Source organism: Grammomys surdaster, unplaced genomic scaffold, assembly GCF_004785775.1.
Source record: "Grammomys surdaster isolate TR1022 unplaced genomic scaffold, NIH_TR_1.0 125951, whole genome shotgun sequence".
Classification (NCBI taxonomy): domain Eukaryota; kingdom Metazoa; phylum Chordata; class Mammalia; order Rodentia; family Muridae; genus Grammomys; species Grammomys surdaster.
This window is the reverse complement of record NW_021620772.1, coordinates 2,979,743-3,002,639: the sequence shown is the minus strand read 5'-3', so window position 1 is coordinate 3,002,639 and position 22,897 is coordinate 2,979,743. Positions and strand designations below refer to the sequence as shown.

General features: G+C 40.9%; 1 protein-coding gene across 1 annotated transcript in view; it reads left to right on the top strand.

Moving 5' to 3' along the window:
- Window positions 1-22,897, top strand: part of Frem1 (FRAS1 related extracellular matrix 1) — a 148,672-nt gene that overhangs the window by 76,025 nt on the left and 49,750 nt on the right. Inside the window, exons 17-24 of the mRNA XM_028753636.1 lie at window positions 770-955; window positions 2,206-2,391; window positions 3,540-3,736; window positions 6,730-6,934; window positions 9,575-9,719; window positions 13,466-13,607; window positions 16,731-16,926; window positions 22,161-22,425. Of these exons, the coding sequence (XP_028609469.1) occupies window positions 770-955; window positions 2,206-2,391; window positions 3,540-3,736; window positions 6,730-6,934; window positions 9,575-9,719; window positions 13,466-13,607; window positions 16,731-16,926; window positions 22,161-22,425 (1,522 nt within the window). The remainder of the gene's footprint in view (window positions 1-769; window positions 956-2,205; window positions 2,392-3,539; window positions 3,737-6,729; window positions 6,935-9,574; window positions 9,720-13,465; window positions 13,608-16,730; window positions 16,927-22,160; window positions 22,426-22,897) is intronic.

The following is a 22,897-nucleotide window of genomic DNA, read 5'->3' as shown; positions in this document are numbered from 1 at the left end:
CTCCTCTTCTCTTCTTTCCTTCCTTCCTCCCTTTTTTCTCCCTCCCCTCCTCCTTTTTTTTCTCCCTCCTCTCCTCTTCTCTCCTCTCCTCTAGTCTACCCTCCCCTCCTCTTCAGAGCTCCCAGCATTGTTTCCCACTTGTAACTGTAAGAATTGCCAAGAGCACACATTCAGAGCTTTTCTGTTGCCTGAAGAAAATAGACTGTCCTGTTTGCTGATAAGTGATTGGCTAATGTATAGTCAAGGAAACATTGAAAGAAAATACCAAGATGTGAATTACTTTTCTTTACACTTATCCAGTGTCCCGTCTCTCAGGCAGGACTGCTGTGTGGTTAGTTCTGGTGGTTTCTTTTCTGGTGGTTAGCACATATGGAGAGGTAATTATTAAGGGGACACAGGCACCTTCTGCCTTTCCCTGAAGTGGTTGCTAACATCGAAGGATTAAGAGGGAAGAATGAAATCATCCCCAGTCAAGCTCCATGCCTCTCCCTTGTTCATTTGTGAACTGTCAGACCCTTGTTAGCCCTGCTTTGCTCCTCCATATGGTCTGTGGCTGGCAGGGATTTCACCAGATGCAACAGATGGACAAGCATTTTTGTATTATTTTCCTGACTATATTTAATTTTATAGCGATATAATCGAGTTTCATATTTTTATCCCCTTAAATTCCTTTTCCTTCCTTGCAGTGCCTGCAGAAAAGGTACAAATGAAGTTGTTCATGCTGCTCTCTATTTCCCAAAGTCAGACTCAGGACAGTTATATTTTCCAGGTGGCGAGACTGGCCTCGAACCTTGTTTTGACACTGTTGTATTGGTGGTTTCGGATGGTGAAGCTGACCCTTTGGTGAATGGCTGTTGCTACGATTCATCTGTTCCTCTTCATAAATCCTTTCCCATGTACCAGCTCAACGTCACAGTGCATCCAGTTGATAACCAGCCACCTTCAATTATAATAGGTGACTGTGCTCTTCCTATGAGTATAATTGCCTGAGTGTCATACCCAAGACTCATTGAAATAGATTGCTTTGCTTAAATTAGAAAGCTACCAGATAGTTGTCATTCAGTGATCATTTCAACAGAAATATGTAATAAACCCAAAACCTGTAATAAAATATTACAGCACTGAAGAATGTACCTGCTTGAAAAAGTATGTATTTCCATATATATACAGAGATTATAACTGCATATGCCTCTTTGTGTGTGCATCCTACAGCAAGGATGTTGAAATCCTCAAATATGGTGGTTTACTTCACATGGGGAAATATTATTTGCCTGCTGGAGAGAGAATAATTTATTTTATCCATAATAATTTCTGTTAGGACAGAATGTGTTTACCACAGAGACCATTTATATACATTTAACCTTCCGTGCTTTTCAGAAAGTCATCTCTTCGTGGGCATTATGTATATGTTCTGTCTCACAGAAAAAAAAAATAAGCATATGTATGAATGTTCTTGTTGTAATTTGCAAAGTATCTCCCAAGCAATGTTCTGGAAAGGAAGCATTATCCCAGCAGAGTAATTAAGCACCAAGGCATGAAAAGATGTTCGTTATGAGCAATTCATAATCGCTCTCAGGCAATTAACGCTCTGACAAACAGAGGTAACGACTGATCTTGAGGAGTACATAAACTACATTTAGTGGCTTATCATTAAAACAGTTTGGCAATTCTTATTTTCATTTGTCACTTCTATAGAGACACAAGGGAAATCAGAGTTCCCTGAGAATGACTGGAGGGCTGTAGCAGAGCGCTTAGCATTGCTGCCGTCTCTCCATTATCATCTGGCTGGCTTGTATGCGAAAGAGCATACAATTCTGTAAGTCCAATTAAATCACACTCATTTCCCCTGAATATCTTCACCACAAGGAGAATTTATGCCCAAGAAAATGAGCATCTCCCATGGAAGCATGGTCGCCTGTAGGACTTTTGCATATTTGCTCTGGTTGGGGTTGCAGTCACTCCCTCTAGTTCTTACTATTCTGATGGAGGAGTTCAGGCTGAGACACAAGTGTATGTTTTTAAATTTTGTTACATGTTGACTTACTGGTTTTGTGAGGCAGTGTGGATGTGAGAGCAGGAACTGGTTCTCTCCTCTTACCCCTATTGGTTCTGGGGATTGAGCTCAGCTCATCAGGCCTGACAGCTGGCACCTTCACCCACTGAACTACCACACTGGCCTGTGACTGTTGTTTGTTTTGTATGCAGGTAGGATGTTCACAGTGGATGAAGGCTTCTCAGCAGCCCTTACTACTCATCACTTGTCTGCCACTGACCAGGACACTACCATGGATGACTTAGAATTCATTTTGGTTTCTCATCCCCAGTTTGGCTACCTAGAAAACACACTGCCTTCTGCAGGCTTTGAGAAAAGTAATATGGGCATAAGCATAGGTAAGTCATGGCTTCCTGACCCACGATGTCTTGCCAGTGTTCATAGATGTGAAGGCAGACCAGGCTTAGGACATGGGTAAGGATTTAAAAATATTCAAGGCGCCATAGGTATCCAATAAATCATTGTTAGTACGATTACTGTTATTACTCTAGCTGATATATTGAATCTTAATTGTTTTTCAGTTGGACTTTTATCTTAACTTTCTCTATGTATGAACATTTATAAGTGAAATAAGTGGAAACTTTATGTGTGAAAAATATATAAATATATGCTAAAGTGCTCACCTATTCCAAAGCCTTCCTAGCAACACAGCCCTGGCATATAATTAATATGGTGGGAAGCACAGAGTCTCATATTCGTAGTCTTTCAGCACATTTAATAGATATTCCTGAACAATATTGAGAGATATTGCTATAAGTGGTACTGAAAGAGAAGCCTAAAATATTTGAATAGATTACATTAATTTTGAAAGCAAAATGTTTCTAAGCAACCAGAAGAGTCTTTAATAAAACAAAACAGAAATAAAAAGCAAGACCTAAATCTTCCAAAGATAACTCCTTATGCTTAAGTTACTTTTTCAAGCTTAAGACATTTATATTTTAAAACATGAGTGAGATTAGGTTTAAGATTAATCAAATTAAAGGTTATTGATCTTGTTTCATGATTTAATTCATAACACAGGACGTTTTTCACCTTCTGATTTAAGGCTAGCTGAATATCAAGTCCACTAATTCTACTCAATGCAGTGAGTTTCTTGATTTATGTTACAGGGACAAGTCATTGGTTTCCAGTCATTCTGCCTAATGTCAAAGAGGTGATATCCTTCTTAACACAGTATGAAAAGAGCCACGTGTCAGGAGGACAGTTTAGCCAAGGGTTCTTCTCTTCTGACCTTCAGTCCAAGTATCTGGAGAGTGACCATGAAGCCTCTGCTTCCCGATTAGTGCTTATCCCAAGTCCGTTATTCAGGCAGATTTTAGTCCTTTCTTAAGATCTGTGATCCTGTCTTCATGTGGATGGCTGGTGGGCATTGCACCTGACTGGGCTATAATCATGTATCTACTTTGCAGAGAAGCAGCTGTTAAAAACTGCAGATACCTGGGAAGTGCTGTTTATCATTTCCCTGTTCTGTCTTGGTGTGTGCTAGCTTCATTCCAGTGGAAAGACATGAAGGCTTCTCACATTAACTACGTGCAGTCCAGGCACCTGAGGGTGGAACCAACTGCTGACCAGTTCATGGTATATGCCACAGATGGGAAGCAACGCTCCTTGGAGACAACATTTCATGTTATCATCAAACCCACAAATGATGAAGCTCCTGACCTTGTGGTACAGAATATCACTGTAAGAAACACACCAGAATAGTCCTTTTAACCTCATCATTTTCTGGTTTTTAACCCCTTTATGTTGGTCCAAGGGCCCCCAATATGTTCATTTGGTGAAGAGTGAGGATGTCTGAATCTTATGTCATATAACTAATCACTTGTGAACTATTAGCCTAATAATTATGGTCATGGTAAAGATACTGTGTCTGTGTGCATGCATGTGTGTGTGTCACTGTGTGTCTGTGTGTGTTTATGTATCTGTGTGATAAGGTACCTGCTGGGTAGTAGGTTCCATGTGCTTCCCATGCATTCATAGTTATCCTCACAATAGGCTTTTAGGTTGTTTTTTTTAAATTGTCATTTTCTTACTGAAGAAACGAAGTATAAGCAAGCTAGCTAAGTAACCCAAGAGATTTATGAACACACCAGAATTATGTTTTTACTTACAAATTAGAGAATATACCTGATACTTTATGCTTTACTTTCTAAAGTAAAAGGATATATATATATATATGTATATATATATATATATATATACATATATATATATATATCCACTGCATAGTTCTTTTTAAATATGCATCTGTGTATATGGTTAATTCATATACATGCATTAACATGTCAAATGAACACAGACTTTGGCCTCAAAGGAATTTGGGTATTGCTTTAAAGTTTGCATTTGGGCATACTATTTCTCTTCAAGTCTCTGTTTCCCCATCTTTGAAAATATATGTGGAATTTTCTTTGAGAGTCAGTTATGATGATCAAGTTAGCCAAACACAGTATGTCCATAATGAACAAACATTTGCAGTACAGTTAGCATGCTGTCGCTTTACTAACATTGACCAAAGTCATTATTTCCTCTCATTTTTTTTTGTTAAAAATAATCACATTCTGAATGTGAAAGTCTTTATTTGATTTTAATTTTCTAGTGAATCTTAATGGCACATGAGTGTCACCTCAGCATGAGATTTAAGAGCCAACTCCTGCCTCGCCTCTTCTTTTGGCTCGTGGCTTACTCTGGAGAGCCCTTCAGTGATTATGTGAGGAAAAAAAATCTATAAATGGTCCCTTCCACACCTATTTTCACTGTCTTTATCTGCCTGAGGCAAGAGCTTTTGGAATAATTAGTCCTCTGGGAAGTTGTCCCTCATCCCTTTGTGGGAGTGATCATGTTTTTCACCCAAGCTTTCTCATATATGCAAATCACGCACAGGCCCTTGGAGCATTGGCAGAGATAACTCTTAAACATCAAGCGTTCTTTCTTTTTCATGTAACCACATTTGTCTTTCCTCTTAGGAAATTTCCTTATTGTATAGATGACTGGGCTTCCATCAGCATGTTTCAGTTTGTTATAATCCTTTGCAAACTTCATCATAGTAGATACCTGCTTTTTATGTATGTTTATTTAATCTTTTTTATTCTGAAAATTTTTTAAAAAAAATGGCCAAGAGAAGTGACTCAGAGGTTAAGAGCACTGGTTGCTCTTCCAGAGGACCCAGGTTTAATTCCTAGCACCCATACGGCAGCTTACAACTGTCTGTAACTTCAGTTCCAGGGGATCCAACACATTCACCCAGACAAACATGCAGGCAAATGCATACAAAGTAAAAATAAACTTTTTTATTCTCATAGTGTCAAGAAACAATTTGATTTCCAAAAAGTAATCCTGTAGGCTTTTTGTTGTTTTTTTTTTTTTTAAAGAGAATTCCTTGGCTTTCTTGTGGATAAATTTCCCATTTTTGTAAACAAGATCCATTACCACACAGTCCAGGGGGAAAGCTTCATAACTAAGCTCCATAAAGATGGACATGTTTTTGAGTTGCTTTACTAAGTTCTTAGGGATGAGGGGATGGGGGAGTGTGATCAAAATACGTCATATAAATGTATGAAACTTACAAAAGAAACACCAAATTTGCTCTGTGTATGCAATAGGTATTTGCTACTTCCAAAGCAGACAGAAACCTAAAAATGGTAGAAACTAGGAGTTCTGAGTTAAATAAATGGATTAGTGTCTGAAGAAAAGATGCCAGATTCACCTTTACATTGAACTTTCCTGACTTCTGAGAGAAAGCATACTTTTGCCCTGCCCCACCCCACCCTTTGAACTGTTGAATGTGTAAACGTTCTAAACTTTCTTTTCTTTTTTCCTTCCTTTCTTTCCTTCCTTCCTTCTTTCTTTCTCTCTCTCTTTCTCTCTCTCTCTTTCTTTCCTTCTTTCCTTCTTTCCTTCCTTCCTTCCTTCCTTCCTTCCTTCCTTCCTTCCTTCCTTCCTTCCTTCCTTCCTTCCTTTCTTTCTTTCTTTCTTTCTTTCTTTCTTTCTTTCTTTCTTTCTTTCTTTCTTTCTTTCTTTCTTTCTTTTATTTGGTTTTTCGAGACAGGGTTTCTCTGTGCAACCCTGGCTGTCCTGGAACTCACTCTGTAGACCAGGCTGGCCTTGAACTCAGAAATCCGCCTGCTTCTGCCACCCAAGTGCTGGGATTAAAGGCGTGCGCCACCACTCCCCGGCCGTTCTAAAATTTCTAATCAAGTTTTTCACTGTATGTAGTATTGCGTGCAAATATATGTGAGCGAGGAGGGGTCACACATACTCTAGCCCAAATGGTAAGGGTGTGGACTCGGTTCTCCCACGTTTCTCTGAGTTTCAGGAACTGAATTTGGGTTGCTAAGGCTTGTGGCAAGCACCATTACCTACTGAGCCCTGCGCGTCCTCACCAGCCCCCCCCCCCGCCCACGTAGATGGTTTAATCATATATCCTATGCTGTGCATGGAACTAAGAAGAACTTTGAAATCTTTAGAAAAGACATGAGGGAGATGATAGATTTCTTTTTACATTCCTGTTTTCTAGAAATTTCTTTTTCTAGAACCCAGTATCTGAAAATGCCATGGAAAAATTCAAATGGGATACCTTCATATGACTGGGGTGGATTTTTAAACAACCTCTTCCGGATAAATGGGTAGAGAAAAGGTTCCATTTTGTACTGCTCAGTCTGTCGACTTGCTCCGTTCAGGTGTATGAGGGTCACATGATAGAACTGGATTCTTCCATCATCAGTGCTGCTGACAGAGACGTTCCCAAGGACCCCCTGCTCTTCAGCATCACTCACAAGCCCCAGCACGGCCTCCTTGTCGATGCAGCCGTCAGCAAGGACTCTCATCAGATCAAGCAACTGGCACATGAAATTCACAACTTCTCCACGGACCTTCTCAAGAATGGTAGATCGCGTTCCACTTCCCTGCTGTTGCTGATGTAATAGCTTAGCTCACCCCTGTGTGGACTCTAAACAAGTGACCATAGTAGAAACAGAAATTAGATTGGTGGTTAGCAGAGGTTAGGGGAGAGGAGAGAAATGAGAAGCTGTTGATCAAAGGGTAGAAAATTTCAGCCTTGTAAGAAAATTTGAAACCCCAAATATTAGACTCAGAAGGTAATTAATAACAATAAAGAAAAAGACATCAGGTTGGGAAGGAGAGGGGAGGGCAATGTTTGAGGCATACATTGTTCACTGGTGATTATAGTAAATACTATATAAGGTAGCTGTTAATTAATATGTAAATTTAAGAACTGTTTGACTCCACTAAAGATACAAATCATAGACATGTGGGGTAAGGAAGAATATGTGCATTATCTCTTGCGTCTGAATCATGGGCTCTTGATTAACATACAGCCCTAGCCGGTGTAGGCGGTTGAAGATGTAATGGCGTGTTTTCTTTGACTCTTAGAATACCATTAACAACTATATTTGTGACTTTCGGTATTTTAACACAGAATTTTAATCGTTTAAGATTTCCTTGTCAAACGATTCAGATCATGGCTTGTCTGCCAAAATTTTTACAGTTGAAACAAATATAGACCCACATATAATAACCATTCATTAGTCTCTGCAGAGATAATGCGTTCTTTAGGGAAAAGACACACTGGAGCAGGCTGAATTGTTTTTTAATTACTTTTTAAAAAGGACTTGTCCCATTTTCAATGTATAAAAATACTTTTAAAAATATGAGCAAGTATGCAGTTCTACAATTAGTACCTAACCGCACACTCCTTTCTTCTCTGTGTTTCCTCTCCCCAACCTGGAAGCTCTTCCCTCACCCTGGGCTGGCCAAGATGGCACCTTCAGAATGCAGCACTCTGCTCTCCTCCCACAGGAAGCCTTCCAGACCTCTCTCCTCTGTGCCTACTTTGCCCTCCTCCTTTTTGGCTTGTTTCCTACTGTCTTCTAAGTATTTATTTCTCTAATTAGAATGTGGTCTCTTTGTCCCAAAGGTTATTTTGTAATAATTGCAGATGACATCTCATGTTTGAATATGAAAGTCCAATTCATCATCTCAGTTGTGAATTGTAGAGAAATGGATTCTGGAATTTCAAGGCTGATCTGACCAAATCAGTCCTTATGTGTGCCATGTGCAACAAATAACATTGTTACAGGCATGGGGAAAGGGAATAATAGCCTAAAATTCACTCTTAGGAAAGTCTAAGTTTTGTTATCATTCATTCATTCATTCATTCATCATTCATTCATTCATTTCTGTTTTCTGAGCTGTGTTGGATGATGCATACCTGTCATCCCAGCACCTGAGGAGCCTGAGATAGGAGGACCAAGAGCTCAAGGCTTTCAAGGCCAGCCTTAGCTACACAGGGAATCTAGACCTAAAAGGGAAAGAATACAGTTTAAAATATTTTGTTTTTACATTTATTTATTTGTTTTGTTCTTTTGGGAGAAGTTGTGGAGGTGCCGTTTGAAGGCCCCAGAGAGGGTTTTTAAATTATTTATTTATTTTAGGAATATAAGTACACTGTAGCTGTCTTCAGACACACCAGAAGAGGGCATTGGATCCCATTACAGATGGTTGTGAGCCGCCATGTGGCTGCTGAAAATTGAACTCAGGACCTCTGGAAGAGCAGTCAGTGCTCTTAACTGCTGAGCCATCTCTCCAGCCTGAGAGGTTTTTTTTTAAGTGATATTGTTGGTTATTGTTATCAGATTAAATAAGTATCATGCACTCATTGTGTAATTTCCGATAGCATAGTTAATTGTAGCAAAAAATAAAAATTTCTTAGATAAATGTATATCTTGATGACATTTTCAAATGTTAGGTTTTATTTGTATTTTGGCTTTTTTTTTTTGGTTCGTTTATGGATATATCAAAAGTAACCCAAACAATGTAAATATATTCTCACAAATATTCTACCCTTAAACATACAGAATTTACCTCCTGTACCAACTTCCTGACATTTTATGTAGCTGGCATTATAATCATTTCATGTACATTATCAAAAGTACCTGGAGTAGTTTTGGCAACTACGGTGTTTTACTATATGGATATATGCTACAATTTTTCATAGCTGCTTTATTTTAAGTAATTATTTTTTATTTCTTGGCATTAATAGTCATCATGTCAGTAAACATTTTGCATAAATCCCTTAGTATTTCTAGAAATTTGTCAATTTTGTAAATAGTAAATTAAAGTTTTCAGCTGAATACCTAAAGGACCATTAGTTAGGCTTTTTAAAAAATGACTAAAGGTAGCTTGTATAGTGACATTTGGAACTACTTACGATTCATTTTGATGACTGGCTCAAGATAGATTTTACCTTAATTTCCTTCAAGAATTCATTTCTCATATTCATTTAAACATTGTAATACCTTTGTTCTTTTATGGTTTATGTGGTTTCCTTATTTAAATAAGAAAATTTAATGGGCTTCTGAATGACTCCACAAAACAGAGCTCATGTCCCTGTACCACACTGAACGGTGAGCTTTCTGAACACCAAAACCTGGTATTAAAATGGAGTATCTGGGCCATGTGGACAGTTCAACAAGAAGGAAGACCCTCTCCTTTTTCCTCTTCCAGGAATGAAGCTGGCCTATGCCCACGATGACTCGGAGAGCTCTACTGATAACTTCGTGATCCAGTTGTCAGATGGGAAACATAAAATCCTTAAAACTATCTCAGTAAACATCACCCCAGTAAATGATGAGACACCAATGCTAAGCAAGTGAGCTGCCTGAAAGGGGTCATTTCTGATTTCCACAAAGTTCTGTGATACTCAGTCCACAGGAAGAAGCCGGGCTCCCACCAAGCGCATCTTCTACAACTGCCCTGCCACTCAGGCATCAGGAGCATCCGGGGCAGATGCTAGGAAGCGTAGCTAAAACAGCCAGTCCTTAAAAGACACATGCTCATCCATATACCATAGTACACATTCGTACACACACGCATTCACACACACGGTGCAACTGCCAACAGTCCTCACAATAGATTTCCTCAAACCTTTAACTAAAAGTGACCAAGGGAAATGTTGAGTCCCACTTAGTTCATCCTGATGCTTCATGGTCTGCTAATCTGGACTATGTCCCGGATGGATCACCACCCCACTATTGCAAATCACAATGCTACTCTTAGAATTCTAGTATTATGAACTGTAAAACTTGCACAGGGTTGCATTTCTCTACTGCCAGCAATTTCTTCTGCAATTGTCAAATGTGATACTTCAGACTGCAAAGAACTTTAGAAGGCCTAGGTCTTTAGAACTAGCTGCAAACATGTGTCTGTCTCTTGGGACCTCCACTGAGATTCCCCTTTATTTAATGGTGTAGCCATTAAGCATTAAGTTTCACTGGGATGGGGAACACCTTTCTGGAAACCTCTAAACTCCCAAATCTCCCAGACTATATAGGGAAAAAAGACCAGACAAATCCCTACCTTAAGCTGTCAGAGAATAATTCTTTATTGGGTGCCAAATGCTCTGAAGAAAGTGTTATGGGAAATGCTGATAATATTATTTTAGAAGACTGATTCTCAGACATCAGTTCAACAAAAAATATATATGAAATGTCTGTGTCCTTATTTCAATGCTGGAATTTCAGACTGGTTTGACATTGATTTATAGATGTAAAAGATGCTGTCCTTCTGGAACCCAAGAGGAAGCAGAATGAATTCAAGGCTAGCCCAGGGTGACACAGTGAGTTTGAGGCCAGCATGGACTATATTGGAAGGCCTGTGACAGTGCGGATGGGGGGATATTATACTGCTACAAACCTCTTTGTAGTCATCACTTGAAGAAGGGAGAAAGATAAAAGCAAGTGTTTATTAAGTACTTACTAAGTGTCAGACATGTTACTAAATAATTCATACACATGATTTGATTAATTCATCAGCCACTCATTGACCAAGACCAGAGATGTAAAGAAGTCTGTCTGCTGAAGAGCCACAGTCTTGCTCACCTCCCAGCAACAGCTACAGCTACAGAATCCCAAATCTCTTTCAACCCTGCTTCAGAATCCATCCTTTGTAAAAGAAAATATTCTAATGAGCCTAACTATTGAACATACCTGTGGGCCACGGTGTGACATTTCAGTTCACATGCACGGAGTGCAATGGTCAGATCTGGTTGACCGGTCTGCTATCAGTTCAAATATTTGCCTTTTTCCTTTCTCTTCCTCCTTCCCTTTCTCCTGAGGAAGGAAGCAGCGATTCTCCTTTCTCTTCTACTCGTGTTTTTTCATAGAACTCCTCTTCCTTCCCCCCAGAACACCCTCCATTCTTTGTCTTCTTCTGCATCGCGTTTTCTCCCATTTCTTTATTTTGTTATTAGGACCCAGGGCATAGCTAGTGGTTAAGAAATCTTGAGTGAGACAGAGGCGTGACCTTAAACATTCTCTCTGTCTCTTCTTTTGCCTCTCAATGGATGGGGATGATGTTAGCACTCTTTTCATATGATTGTTACAAGAAAGACACATGGAAATGCTCCAAAGATTGTACACAGAGAGTGGTCACAAATATTCTTCATTGTCATTATTACAAGCAGTTATCTCTGTTCTAGAAACACAAAGACAGTCTGACCCCCTATTCATTTCTGCCAAGAGTAGCTTGGTCTCTGCCAGCACGTGACCCCATTTTTTTTGATGCTTCATTTAGATGCTGTGTTAGGTGCTTCTGTCCCTGAGTTCCAGCACCTTACCCACCTGTCCTGTACACATGATCAGTGTTCTGCTTCAGATGCTTACAATTTGTGGCTCCACTTCCCTCCTTAGGAACCTGCCTCAATTCGTGCAGACACTCAGTCATGGTGAGAGCAGACAGTTGGGAACCCTGGGAGCAGAGAGTCGGTAACTGTGAGAAAAACAGTTAGTAACCATGGGATCAGTCAGTAATGCTGCGAACAGACAGTCGGGAATCATGGGATCAGATAGTCAGTAACTACAGAGCAGACAGTAGGTAACTATGGATCAGGCAGTAAGTAATGGTGGGAACAGTCAGTAACTACAAGGCAGACAGTCAGTAACCATGGAGCAGAGAGTCGGTAACGATGGGAGATAGTAAATAAGACAAATCTTCCACCTTCTTGCCCTTCAGAAGCTTAATCCAAGTCATACTCCATATGGCTCTTCCAAAGATCCTAGCTGGGCACTGAGGTGTGCATCTGTAGTCTCAGCCGCTTGGGCGGTTAAGGCAAAAGGATGTCTAGAATCTAAAGATTAGAGATATCCTACGCGACTTAGATCCCTTTCCTTAAAATAACAAGAGTTAAAAGACTCTAGTAGGATTGAGCCTCAAGTGCTATTAGCAGTAAAAACAGTTAATTATTATTCCTTTCCCTTCTCATCAGCTACCCTCTTTCTACTTCCGGAACTCTTTTCTATATAAATTACTTGTGACACAGTCCTCTTCCCCAAAATCCCTTTAGGGCAACTCAGATTGTGGTACTTGCCATCCCTGGCATGTAATTCTGACACTCACCTAGCAGCCTCATCAAATAGTGATTTGAGGCTATGTTTCATCTTATAAAAGATACCACTAATCTCCACAAGCCCCAGTTACCTGAGTCATTAGCCTTCTAGAATGCTGTGATTCATCCTCTCCATTGGAGAGGTAGATGAAGTTCCCCCCCCCTTATCTTGCCAGTCCCAGGCTAGCAAGAATCCCTCTTTGAATGAGAGAGGTTGGACCTGGTGGTTGCTGATGTCAGTTGTGAGAGACTTGGTGTCTTTTGGTCCCAAGGTCAGGACTTCAAGATTCTCCATCTTTCTCAAAACAAAACGTCAGAGGCAGATGGTGTAGTCATAGGTGAGCTCGCTGTGATCACAGTGGAGAGCTAGAACACTGGTAGAAAGAGACCCCTTCCTCACTTGGGTGAGGCCAGGGAAAAGTTGCAGTGGCCACATGGAAGCAGCAGCTGCTGGCTGCCCCATCTGTTCATGCTTTCAGTTAGCCGTCCAGATGCCAGGAACCAGCCTGGAGGACCCATTTCTTCAGGAAGATGAGCTGCAATAAAGAACACATGCACCAGGGGCCTTTTCAGGAGGAGGGAAGAGATTAGAGGACCAGAAATAGACCAAGAGTATCAACCTCAGGAGGGCCTTCAGAAAGAGCTTTGGGATATTATATATGTTGCTTTCAGTAGGGTTCTGTCTATATGGTTAGATCTATAATACCTGACTTACTTTCTTCATGGAGACATTGTAAGCATTAGAAGAAAGAATAGGAACAAAATTGTTGTATAAAATACATCTAACATAAAGATGTAATGTTTTACCCATTAAATAATGAGAAAGCATCTCTTGACTAGGTCACACTCCCTTTCCAGACTTTGGTATACAACTGTTTCCAGTGCTTTGGATGTTGCTTTTACTTATTTCTTGAGGGTGGAACCTGTGATAGCCTGTGATAACCAGTATGAGTGTCCCCTGATAGCCTATCTATTCTGTTTTCATATGAACACCCGTACTTTCCTTTCTACAGGAAGGCTGAAATCTCAATGACTGTGGGCGATACTCGAATTCTGTCTAGTGCTGTCCTTTCAGCCATAGATAAAGACTCACCCAGGGAGAAGATTCACTATTTATTTGAAAGACTTCCCCAAAATGGACAACTTCAACTTAAGGTAAGTGGCCCTTTAAAACAACTGTTTAAGTAATCATTATTCTTCTCATGTGCGTGTGCCTGTGTGAGTTTATATGTGCCATGTGTGTGTAGATGTCCAGTTTTGATTCTTTGGAGCTGGAATTATAGGTGATTATGAGCTGCCAGATGTGAGTGCTGGAAATCAAACCCCAGCCCTCTGCAAGAACAGTTTGTGTTCTTTTTTTTTTTTTTTTTTTTTTGGTTTTTCGAGACAGGGTTTCTCTGTGTAGCCCTGGCTGTCCTGGAACTCCCTCTGTAGACCAGGCTGGCCTCGAACTCAGAAATCCGCCTGCCTCTGCCTCCCAAGTGCTGGGATTAAAGGCATGCGCCACCACTGCCCGGCCAGTTTGTGTTCTTAACCAGCGAGCAATCTATCTAGCCCTAGGCTTGCTGGGGACTGGGGGTGGATGACCCACACAAAAGCCCTTTAGCCTTCATTCCCCAAAGTAAATGTAAAAGTTATCAACACACACATTTATACCATTGAATTTATTCTAGAATATGCATGGTTTTCACTCAAAGGTATTTACTTTTCCTGTTAAGAAAACTTTTAAAGCTGTTGCCACTTCTTCTTCTCCTCCCTCCCCAACACCTCTCCCCTCTTTTCCTTCTATTCCCTCATTCCTTACTGTCTGTGTCCTGCTTTACCATTCCTGTACCCCTCCTCATTGCCTCTCTCATTTTCTCTGCCACATTCTAAGCATACTCAGGAGCATCGCAACATTTAAAATCTGTAACTAGTAGTGTCTTTGTTATGAAGCCTCTCTCCAACCTCATACGAATGTACAAGAGGTCAAAATTTTGAATGAAAAACTACACTGGGGACACTCCGAGTGGTAGTCCTCCTACCCTGCTCACTGACGGCTGTGTTATCTTACTAACTGCTCTATTCGAGTATGGCAAACAGTGTGACAGTAAATCTGAGTACTTGGATTTGTACATGTTCCCAAACTTAACCCTTTAATAGAAAGCAAAAAGCATGGTTACAGGAAGGTATGTGAAGGGCTAAGTCACTCTGGGTCTGGTGCTAACTGTTCCAGGAGTTTGCTCAAGTCCTCTTGGTTCCATTTAGTCCCGTGATAGCGAACACCTAGTCTGTTTAGATTTCACACATGATGCTTAATAGCCAGTCCAACACGAATCATAGATCAGTCACTTGAGAAGGTTGGCTGGCTCATGGGTCAAAAATGTTTATTGGAATGGTGGCTAGAGACTAGCAACGATGTCTAGCCAACCTTGGTGTGATTACCTGAATGCATGAGTCTTAATCTAACACAGGCTCAGCTTAGAATAGAAAGGCAGCAAGGATTCATCCTGTGGGGAACAGCTTGGTTGTCACACAGTGTGGGTACCACAGAGAGTCAGAGAGAAGAGCAATCGCTGATTTAAATTGAGGTACAGCTGTGTCCTTATTTCATTTCAAAGTGTAATGAAGCAGAAACACAGTGAGAGTGTACACGTTTGGGTGGCTTGGGGCCTGACTTGCTTTGGATATGAGAACATCCAGATGGGTCCAGGGTCCCAGCAGGCTGCACACCATTTTCTCACACCTCCCTTGGGCTCACCGAGGCTGACTGACTGAGGCTGGGACTGGGCCTTTGGGCCCTGGCTCTCACAGCTTCTTATTTTCTTGTTAGCTCCCCTTCATTTCTGTTTGTTTGTTTATTTTGTTTTTTCTTTCACTTTGAGTTTCTCTTTTTTTTCTTCTTTCTGGCATCAGATGATTCTGTCAAGTCAAGCTCATATTTGGGAATGCAAATGAAGAATTAGAAACAAGAGGAAAAACGATGCCTTCCTCCATATTTTATTTCTAGGAGAATATTATCAAGAGGAAAAGTTAAATAGGATCCCATGCTGCCTGGTTTTAAAACTGAAAATCTCTATTCAAAAATAGACCTCATTTTTTAAAAAGCGACTGAACTACTATACTATAAACAGCTTTACCCAGTGGACCTGCAGTAGAACATAGGTCCGCAAATGTCAGGTGGGCAAAATAATAAAGAAGAAGAAATCCCACCAAGTAGAAGAGCTCAGGAGGAGACTTGTGAGGGAAGAAAGCTAAGACTCACTGGAAACTGGGGCAGGTGACTAAGAAAAGAGAAAGCACAAATGACTTATGGATCTGTTGACCAGACAGACAAACTGACGTGTACTGTGCATGGTGAATCACTGGAAATGACATTTTCATCCAGTTGGATGGAATGACTTCTGTGAGCTATTCTTAAGAAAAGCCATGCTTGGAGCTGAAGAGAATTAAAGAGGGATTATTAACACAATATAGGTTTAGTATTTTATTCCCTAATACTTACCTAGTTGTTAGCCACTCTGTCAGCATAAAAGCCTCTTCTAACAAAAGTGCCACCATTTCTGCCCCAAACTGTGTAAAACATATGCTTAATTATGGTTGACTTGGGCTTTGAAGATCCTGTTGGAAAATGTGGATGGCATTGACAGTTTATACTTTCTACTTACCGTGTGTGTACATCTGTGCCTATGTGTACATGTTCGTGTATGTGTGTGTGCATGTGTATGTGTGTGCATGTGTGTGTGTATTTATATATGTGTGTGAGGGTGATGGGAATTTGACAGCTCTCTTTAGCTTTTAGTAAGGATAGACAGTGGGCTGGGGGAAGATTCAGAAGTGCATTCTGGCTTTGTTTTACCCAATGAGCTTGGAAACACAAGCCATGTTGATGAAAAGGTGTTTTATTAGATATACAAAATTAAAAAAACTAAAATAAAATTTAAAAATGGAATTCTAAAAGAAACACACTTCATTTCTAAGCAGCCCATTCCAGCAACTGATTGCCCACCTGCTCTCCTTAATTGGGTTATTTAATCAGCCATGATTACTGATGATGAATACTTCGGAAATATCAGGCTGTTGAATGACTTTGTCAAAAGTTCTCTGGTTGAAGCTGTTTCTCACTCAAGGTCTTTAATTAATATATTTTGTTGATAGGAAAAATATAAGGCCCCATGGCAAAAATTAGTGTAGAATTTACCCCAAGTGTTCCTATCAGAGGTTTTCAGGGCCTGGGAAAGTTATCCATTAGCAGAGCTGGGGAAACCAGTGTTCCTGCCTAACTGTGCCACCTTTCAGATAGGGAGGGACTGGGTCCCTCTCTCCAATGGCATGCAGTGCACCCAGGAGGACGTGGATCTGAACTTGCTAAGATACACACATGCTGGTAAAATGGATTCCCAGGATGGAGACAGCTTCACCTTCTACCTCTGGGATGAGGACAACAGGTCACCAGCATTTGACTGTCACATCATCATTGAAGACATGGGAAAAGGTAAGAGTGTGTTTGTCCATGCCTAGTGAGACAAGTAGTTGTCAGTAGAAATGAACTAGTGCAAATATATACATTTGTGTACTACAGCCCAAGAGAAGTATCCTGATTTCCGTAGGGATCAGGCACAGATATGGTGTACAAACAAACACTTAAGCAAAACATTAACATACTCAAAATAAAAGAACAAAAACAAAGAAATAAAGGAAAAAAATGCAACTTCTTGATACTCAACTGCCACTATTCTATAATTTATGATTGTAACTTACACCAGGAGATAAGGAATCATGCCTTGTTCACAATCCCAGGGCCTAAACATTTTCAGATCAAATCCTCTTTGATCCTTAATACATGCTTTGTTGACTTGTTAACTAAACACTTACTTGTTTTGCCTTGTTTGCCAGGATGCTCAGGATTAAATTCTGTGATTTACATGCAATTTTTAAAAAAACAACTTTATTTTACGTGTGTAGAGTAATTACAATTGTCCTGAATTATTTATTATTTGGTATAAGTTAATCTTGTTTTTTTGGGGGGGGGCTTATATTACATTTCATTTACTTGCTTTCCAGTTATAAAATGTGTTCTATGACTAAGGACGGTCAGATAGGTGAGGTAGATGATGCGGGTATATTTATTCTTCTCTGCAAAAATGTCACTGTGCTGGTTGGGTTTTGACATCATGACGCCTGGGAAGATGGAGTTGCTGTTGTGAAATTTTCTCCATCAGATTAGACTGTTGGCAATTCTGGGGGCATTTTCTTGATTACTGACTGGCGTAGGGGGGGCCATTCTACTGTGGATGGCAGCATCCCTGAACCTGGTCCTGGTTCCTGGGACCTATACCCCCTGGCCCTGGGATATAGAAGAAAGCAAGCTGAACACATCACAGGAGCAAGCCAGGAAGCAGTGTCCCTCTATAGTGTCTGCTTCAGTTCCTGCCTCCAGCTCCTACCCTTGGGTTCCCTTGGTAATGGAGTATGTAACCTGTAAGCTGAAATCCTTTCCTTTCTCAAGTTGTTTTGGGTCAGTGTTTTTATCACCACAGTAGAAATTTAAGTAGGACAGTCATGTGTACATACAGTATCCAGGCAAATGGAATACACTAGCATTTTGGCACATAGCAGGTGACATGTCAGCACAGGCTCTCTTCTCCCTGCCTTAGCTTTAAAGAATGGGAGAAGCTATTCCATAGACACCTGGGAGTTTCTCTTGCTTCTTTGTATGGTGTTTTATTACTGTACAACATTGTGTCCTGTTTTTCTGTTGTTTTAATTTACGTTCCTTAACAGGACATTTATCAGTTGCTTATGCTATTTCTCATGACTTCACAAGTATAACTTTTAAAGAGATCTATATTCTTATTTAAATTCTTCTTGTATGTGTATGAACTTTGTTTGCATGTATGTCTGTGCACCACTGTGTGCCTGGTGTCTGTGGAGACCAGAGGGTGTCAGATACCTTGGAACTAGAGTTACAAATGGTTGTGAGCTGCTGGGAACTAAATCTAGGTCCTCTACAAAGAGCAGCCAGTGCTCTTAACTGTTGAGATATCTCCCCAGCCCAAGCACAACTTATCTCCAATAGAGCCATACTGAGTAGCTGGTTGTACCATCTCCTCTATTTGGATTATAGGCTTAGTTCTATCTAGGACCTATTACATACAACCTTTCATCTTCCAGCTGTGATGTGATATGTTGTGATTACCACAGCGGAGAAACGATGCCGTTAGAAGACAATTAGGATGCACAGGTCTGTAGTTTATCTATACTCAGCCTTCACAGTGCTGGAGAGCAGGAACAAGGCAGGAGCTGGGTGCTCTTCCTCCCCCTAGAGGTGGCTGTGCTCCTGGTAAAAATGTCCTACAACATTGAATTCCCGCCTCCCTCCTTCTTTGTTCCCCTTGCTGCCTCTGTGTTTATTGTGGTTACCTTAGAGCATCTGTAGCTTAGATTTTCATTTGAATTTAGAATGGTCTTTGATTCTGGCATTTCAATTGGAGGAAAAAAAAGCACAGTATGCCCAAAATACCAGCTTGGTCATTTGAAACAAAATTCTGCAATCTTGTCACCCCTGGCGTTTTGGAGTGAATAATCTTTGTGGTGGGAATTTCCTTGGGAACTGTGGTATGTTTAATAGCATTGCTGACCAGTAGAAGCTAATAGAATCTTCAATTAGTGACAACCAAGGACACCTCCAGATTTTTGGTTGGACAGAAGATACAGTAGTTAAGAGCACTTGCTGCTTTTGCAGAGGACCTGTGGTTCTAGTGCCCACATGATGACTCAGAGCCATCTGTAACTCAAGTTCCATGCACGCAAGCACGTAGAACACTCACATACATCAAACAAACAAATAAGATATCTCCCGACATTGGCAAATATCCTGAAAGACAGATAAAGGGTTTGGGTGAGGTGGGGTGGGAGTAGGAGGGTGTTGTGTACTGCATGAGTTTACGAGTAGTGTGATGTGTGTGTGTATGTGTGTGTGGGGGGGTATGGTGGTATATATATGAGTGTCTCTGTTTTATGTCATGAGGTGTGTGTGTGAGTGTGTGTGTGTGTACACTAGTGGCTTTTGTTAGAAATACTAATGTAAAATTGTACTATCTCAGGCCAACAAAATATTTCACTGGGTAAAGGAACTTGTCACCAAGGCTGACTACTTGATTCCAATCCACCAAACCCCTATGGTGGAAGCAGAGAACCAATTCCTGCAAATCAAATTGTCCTGACCTCTACACACACACACACACACACACACACACACACTAAATGTAAAAGTAAATGACACCATCTTGATGTTTTCCTTTCACTTTTGTTTTCTTAAGAGATTTGTCTGAGTTACTTTTCTATTGCTGTGAAGAGACACTGTGACCAAGGCGATAGTGGGACATTCAGTTCCACAGGGTTAGTCCATACCTATCCGAGTGGGGAACGTGGCAATAGACAAGCAGGCATGACTCCAGAGCAGTAGCTGAGAACTTATATCCACAAGCAGGTAGCAAAAAGCTAACTGGAAATGGCCTGTAGTTTTGAAACCTAGTGATACACCTCCTTCCACAGGGCACACCTATGAATCCTTCCCATCACGTTCACCAACTAGGGACCAAGTGTTAAAACATACGAATATATAGGGCCATTCACATTCCCCAAAGACTCTTACTGGCTTTTATGTTTTTGATCTGTTTTCACATACTTTATCTTTGTTGCTGGATATTAGCCCATTTTGTGTTGATTATTGAAGAGGGAGTGGTTATGAATTGTGCCTTATGAGTGACTTACAGCCAACTCTGCCTCTAGCTTTCATTAGGAGATAGCCTCTAGCAGCAAGTAGTGCCCCCACACTCCAATCTCTGAATCTGTAGTCTGGGGGTTGGGTAAAGCTCCTCCCTGTAGTAAGCCCCCATTCCTGTGCCTATCCTGAAGCAGCTTCTGTTCATTTTTATTATTTACTTATTTGGTGGTGATAAGAGTTGAGCTTTGACCCTTGTGCATGCTAGGCAGGCACTTTAAAACTGAGTTAGAGCTCCTACTCAAAGCTTTATATTTTAGAGATGACTGTTTTTAATGGATCTCGGGTAAATGAAACTGGAATATTATCCCTGGTTTGTGAAATATCACCAGCCTATGTGCTAATCCCTTTATCTTACTAGTTTATACACTCATCCATGTATTTCCTTTAACACTATAGAATAGGTGTATTCTAAAATGAACCCTTGCTTCTTCTTCTGTTAAGTGTTTGCTCAGTCCTTGTGACTTGTTCTTTCCTTGTTAGTTAGGCCTTGCCTGGTGGTGGTGACGTGCCTGTTTAATCCCAGCACTTGGGAGGCAGAGGCAGGCAGAGCTCCAAGTTTGAGGCCAGCCTGGTCTACAGAGCAAGTTCTAGGACAGCCAGGGCTACGCAGAGAAACCCTTGTCTCCAAAACAAAGGCCTTCCCATAGCAAGTTAGTTTTGAGTACTGTTTGGCCTTTGTCTTTTATGTTTACTTTGGACATCATATTAGTTACAGTACCCACTTCTGCAATTGAATACCCAATAACAGGAAACTTGGGGAAAGAGAGCTTATCTTGTCTTTTAGCCCTAAGGGGCCAGAGGGTCCTTATGGTGGGAAGGCATAGTGGTCAGGACTTGAGGCTAGCTGCTCATTTTGCATCCACAATTGGGAAACAGGAAACTGAAGCCTGGTGCTCAGCTTGCTTTCTCTTGTCATTTATTCTGTCCCTGTCCGCTAACGACACTGTCTCTATTCAGGGAGAGTCCTTAGCAGTTAAAATTTCTGGAAACACTGAAATAGACACAACCAGAGTTGTGTTTCCATGATGATTCTAAGTCTAAACAAGTTGACAATGAACACTCACCATCACAGAAATCACATTTTTTTATTTAAAATTTTTTTGACAATGTCATACATGAATATTGTACTTGCTCATTTCCATCCTTACCTCTCCTCTCCAACTCCTCCCATTCCTTCCATGCACCTCCTACCCCCTCTCTCAAATTATTGCCCTCTTCTTTCATTGCTATTGCTACACACACACACACACACACACACACACCACACACTGCTGAATCCGTTTGTGTTTAGGGCTGACCCCTTGGGGTTAGATAACTTATCAGTGACTCATTCCTGGAAAACACTGATTCTGCCTCTTTCAAGCAGCCATTGATTGTCTATAGTTCCCCTTCCAAGGGTTGACTGAGCCTTGTGAGATTTCCCCCATACATTGGCATGTCACCTGGTATTGTCATTTTTCAGGTCTTGTTTAGGTAACCGTATTGTTAAGATTTCATGTGTGCAGCTTCCCTCATATATAGAAGACACTATCTCAGCAGACATCCTGATCTACTGACTTCCAGTCTTTCTGGCCCCTCATTTACTGTATTCCCTGAGCTTTAGGTTGCAATGTTAATATATCAGTTGAAGTTGGGTGCCCCAAGTCAGCTGTTCTCTGCATTTTGACCAGTTGTGGATTTCTGTAATGGTTCCATCTCCTGAAAAAAGAAGCTTCTTTGGTAGAAGATGAGAGGTTATATAGCTGAGTAGGAACTATTGATCGCTTTCTTCCCTTGGCAGCTTGCACAGTGCCTTCAATCCCTGGAAAATCTGGCAAGTTTCCAGGTCACATCCTGCTCAGTCCCTCCAAGCCCTGTGTCTGAGGCCTGTGGTGTCTTCAGCAATAGGGGCATCGAGTATTTTAAATATGAATCTTAACTAAAATTTCCTTGCCACACAGGTGATATTGTCATTCATGTGAAACCACTCGTGGTAGCCAAAGGGGACAGAGGTCTCTTGACAACGGCCACTCTTCTGGCTGCGGACGGAACAGACAAGCCTGAGGAATTACTCTACCTCATCACTTCCCCACCACAGTATGGCCAAGTGGAGTACATCCACTATCCTGGAGTTCCCATTACCAGCTTTAGCCAGATGGACATAGCAGGACAGACAGTCTGCTACATACACAAGAGCAGGACAGCCGCCCTCAGGGACAGCTTCAGGTGAGCCCATGACATTTTTCTGCACCACCTTCCTTAAATTAATGCTTAGGAAGAGAAAAGAATCGAAGTTGGTGTGTCTCGCTGTGCTAGGCTCTCTATTATGTGTATCTGACATGGGACTTTACTTAAGGATACATGAAACAGTGTAATCTTTTAGAGGAAGAAACGTTAGGTCCTTTTCCAGCTCTCCTATAGCTGTGTTTTCTTCTGTTTCCCAACCGTAGGAAAGGCGAAAACACACTATTAAAATGGCACAAGCAAGGAAAACAGCCGTGGCTGTTGTTAAAAACTAAGTGTCATACGCAGATCTGTGTTCAAGCCCTTCTCTGAAAGGAACACAAAGAACCGAGAAGACTCTCGCTCCAGAAAAGACAGAAATATAATTTCCCCTCTCTGAGTGCATTTTTCTATCTGAGGCAAAGGCACATATTAGCATAATAAATTTGGCATGAGCAGACACTGCCTTTTGACA